The sequence below is a fragment of the Rutidosis leptorrhynchoides genome, chromosome 8, assembly GCF_046630445.1.
Source record: "Rutidosis leptorrhynchoides isolate AG116_Rl617_1_P2 chromosome 8, CSIRO_AGI_Rlap_v1, whole genome shotgun sequence".
NCBI lineage: Eukaryota > Viridiplantae > Streptophyta > Magnoliopsida > Asterales > Asteraceae > Rutidosis > Rutidosis leptorrhynchoides.
Window position 1 is genome coordinate 300,781,874 of NC_092340.1, and position 4,016 is coordinate 300,785,889.

The 4,016-nt window shown below is 40.6% G+C and overlaps 1 protein-coding gene across 1 annotated transcript; it reads left to right on the forward strand.

The window, feature by feature from the left end:
- Positions 1-335: 335 nt before the first annotated feature.
- On the forward strand, positions 336-686 carry LOC139864347 (uncharacterized). Its single transcript, XM_071852924.1, has one exon. It carries the CDS (start codon positions 336-338, stop codon positions 684-686), a length of 351 nt encoding a protein of 116 aa, XP_071709025.1.
- The last annotated feature ends 3,330 nt before the right edge of the window (positions 687-4,016 follow it).

The window sequence follows — 4,016 nt, forward strand, 5'->3', positions numbered from 1 at the left end:
ATATTTTATTATTTCACTTCTGTAATTTTTCTAGATATCTGATTCCAGAAAAACCCTCCAATTACTTATTGATGATGTTTCTCTCACTTTTTAAAATTTTTGGTTTTTGCCAAAAATGAGCTCATTCTTGATTTGGCAAATAACTAAACTAAGCTACTAAACTAGATTATTAGGGAATCATAAACGAATCAAATTGGGTCACATGTTGTACCCTTAACTTCAGTACATTGGGCTTACCCTTAACTTCAGTGCATTGGGCTTAGAACTTAGAAGGGCTCACAACAGTCTAATATATAAGGGCTTAGAACTTAGACGCGGATCGGATGTGGAATTGCATGGCATCCACCATTAAAGAAGTAGCAAAGGAATCTTTAGGGGTAGCACTAGGAAATCTGAGAGGACATAAGTCTAGTAGAGAATCTTGGTGGCTTAGTGATGAGGTCCAAACCAAAGTCGCGGTTAAGCAACTGAGGTTTAGGGAGCTCATCACACTGAGGGATGGGACACTTGCTGATAGAAATAGGGCTGAAGAGAGCTATAGAGTAGCTAAAAGAGAAGCAAAGAAGGCAGTTGCGCATGCTAAAGAAAAGGCGTATGAAGATTTATATAGGAAACTAGATTCAAAGGAGGGCGCTAATGATATCTATAGAATAGCAAGGCTAGGGAGCGAAGGAGGAAGGACCTAGATAGCATCATATTTATTAAAGATGAAGTTGGTCGCACCATAATGAAGGAAGTTGATATTAGGAAAAGATGGGAGGAGTATTTGGTCAAAAACGTGTATATTGGCAGAGACACGCTAACTCTGTGTGCCGTAGCACCCACCAATCCCACCGCGAAAGGGACCTGTGCCGGAAAAGCACCTCCTCCCAGGTACCACAGTGACGGCAAGGCGATCTTTACCCCAACTAGCTAGTCCCCCGAAGCACTTCACATATCCCCCCCCCCCCCCCCCCCCCCCCCCCGGAGGGGAAAATAATTCCATGCGGGGCGCCCAGACTGAGAATCGAACTTGCGCCTTTATTGGTCAAAGCTTCCCCCACTGTGGGCCCAGGGATCAAAGGCATCGGGTACCACTGAGCTAGAAGCTCGTTGGTGGGAGGAGTATTTCTCTTCCCTTTTTGACGGGAGATGTGACGACCGCTCCAAATCCATATGGACGAACACGTCATTCATCGATTTCATTGCGAGGTATTTGACCTATATATGATACATTTTGTAAATATTGCATTTTTTTGAAAAGGCACACCATAAATGAATATTTAAATCAAAGGTTTTCGACATTTGATGATTTCTACATATAGACAATCACCGTAATATAATAGTTTACAATAGTACTTCCGTTGACAATGCAGTCAAAATAAGATACATGGTGATGATTTGGTGAATGTAACGTGATAGTGTATATATTGCTATATTCTCTATGATTGCATACTTACAAGTTCGTCATTATATATCTTCAACATATAATACCGAACTTGGGGGACTTGATAGTGCGCATAGCACTACCTTGCGTAATGCACAAGCGTGCTGAAATCCGCAATCCGCACAAGCATGCTGAAATCCGCAATCCGCACAAGCGTGCTGAAATCCGCAATCCGCACAAGCGTGCTGAAATCCGCGATTCGCAATCCATGATCCGAGATCCGCAATCCATGATCCGCGATCCGCAAATCCGCGATCCGCGATAATCCGCGATCCGCAATCCGCGATCCGCACACCGCGAATATTTCAGAAACTATAAATAGGGAGCTTGGCCTCTCATTTATGCATTATTGATTCTCTGCTATTTGCTCTGGCCTTTGTAATTTTCACTTGAGACTTTGCCCAAGGAACTTTTACATTGTGCTAAGGTGAATCATGCTAATCAATGATCAAGACCGGGTCGGGGTGGTTGATCACTTGATTGATAAAGTGAAAGACGATCATCAGGGCCCAAAACAACCAACAACACCCCAATCCTCCTCATTGCACTCGATCCTAGATTCAATTCCGTAAGGAAGACGGATCTAGGCTCGATCAATTGGCGCCATCCGTGGGACACAACAACGTGCTACGTAATCTCGCTGATTAGAGAATTTTCAATCAGATTTTAATGATTGCGGGCAAATTTTCGCAGCATAGTTCGTGATCTCTTCGATAATTGAACAAATGAGTCAAATCTGGCTCAGATCTGTAAGTCTTCGCCCGTATCATTAGTATCATGGAATTTAATTGAAAAATGACATGCAATACTTTAATTTATGTGCGAATTTCAAGATGTATTAAAATAAGTCTGTTTCACACCTGACATTATTTTATGTCCACATAATTACTTGATTATACTGCGAAATTGTGAGCACCATGTGATGCTTGACACCTGTTGATTTCTCATGCTATATGTCAATATTTGGCTAAGATTAAGATGAATTCAATTAAGTATTGAATTAAACGCCAACTTGTTATGTACATATTGCGAGGCATATGGTACAACAAGATCCGGTTATGATATTGCCATCGGATATAAAATTTCGTTTGAAAAAATTGTTGCGTATACAGTTAATTGTTATTGCGTTATAGACCTGATTGACAACAACTTCTTCGCAGAATGTCGGTTGATTTACAGCAGCCTTCTGAGATGTGTACTTACGTTTAGAATACTATTTCTAAATCAGCCTTTTTATGGCTTGAAAATAGCTTGATTAAGTAGTTATAATGGGTTGAATTGCAGCTCATCTTTGCTAAAAAATAAAAATAAAAAAAAGCGAATAGTTTGACTTCATAACTTTGCACGCACACTTGGCGTTGCCCAAACGCAGCTCGCATGTGCAATTTGAGGAAATTAGGTGCAATATTATTGCGCATGATTTGTTGATATTTTGAGGTTTTTGCGGCATGAACACACAAAAGTAAGCTGCAATGACATTTACGCTGCCTTAATTGTTGCCTAATATTGGCGTTAACGATAATGAGCGTACTAAGACTTCGCGGTGCCCGGTTGTATAGCCCGAGCATGGTCTTGAAAACAGCTCTTATTTAGCTTTTAAAGATTGCGCAATCAGACTTCGCGGTGCCTGATTGAGGCCCGAGCACGGTCTTGCAAATAGCTCGAATTTCGCTTTGAAACATCGCGTATGCAGACTTCGCGGTGCCCGATTGAGGCCCGAACAAGGTCTTGCAAGTAACCTCGACTTTCGCTTTCAAACAAATGCGTATTCAGTCTTAAAGGTGCCCGATTATGGCCTGAGCATGGTCTTGAAAAACAGCCTAGCCATGGCTTTAGAAACGTTACCCACTCAAATTTCGCGTTGCTTATTTGTAACTCGGATGATATCTTGCAACGACGGCTTTGCCCGCTTTGAAAGTACCGATTACTTCATTATGTGCAGTTAATATGTTGCTAGATCAATATTAATAAAGAAGAAGCGATGTTCATGTTTTTTATGACATCGTCACGCGGATTATAATGAAAAAGTAAAAATTGAATTTAATCATCCTAGATTAAATACGTATGACAAAAGTGGTGCATGAAGAAGCATGCCATCAGTGCTACATTTTTTAATTGCAAAAATGATGCTTGGGAAATTGATTTACAGATAGCCATGCATAAGTGCTACTTGTAAAAGAACAGCAGAATATTTGGTGAATTTCCACGCTGCTCAAATGGGTTTGCGTGCATAACACGTGTTAAACGCAAGTTTAGTTAACAAGAGAATGCTACTCCACGTGATATCATATTTTTGGATGAATTGTTCATGAGTGTGCATGATGAAGAATATTATTTTAATTCAGGCCATGAGGAGTGTTCTACACGTGCAATAACATTGCGGAGTGTTCTTTTGTGGTTAAAAGCAACACACATATGCGCAACAAATAAAGATAATACACGTGTAACAAAAAGGAAAATACGTGGAGGTGTTTGGTTGCTATATGTGAAAGCACATAATGGGTCATACACTAGCATAAAAAAATTCGCGGTGTTCGAAACCGCTGAAGTTAGCAAAAAAATTCGCGGTGTTCGAAACCGCTGAAGTTAG

Coding starts and splice junctions, on each gene's coding strand:
- LOC139864347 (XM_071852924.1), top strand. CDS start 336: ATGGCATCCACCATTAAAGAAGTAGCAAAGGAATCTTTAGGGGTAGCA.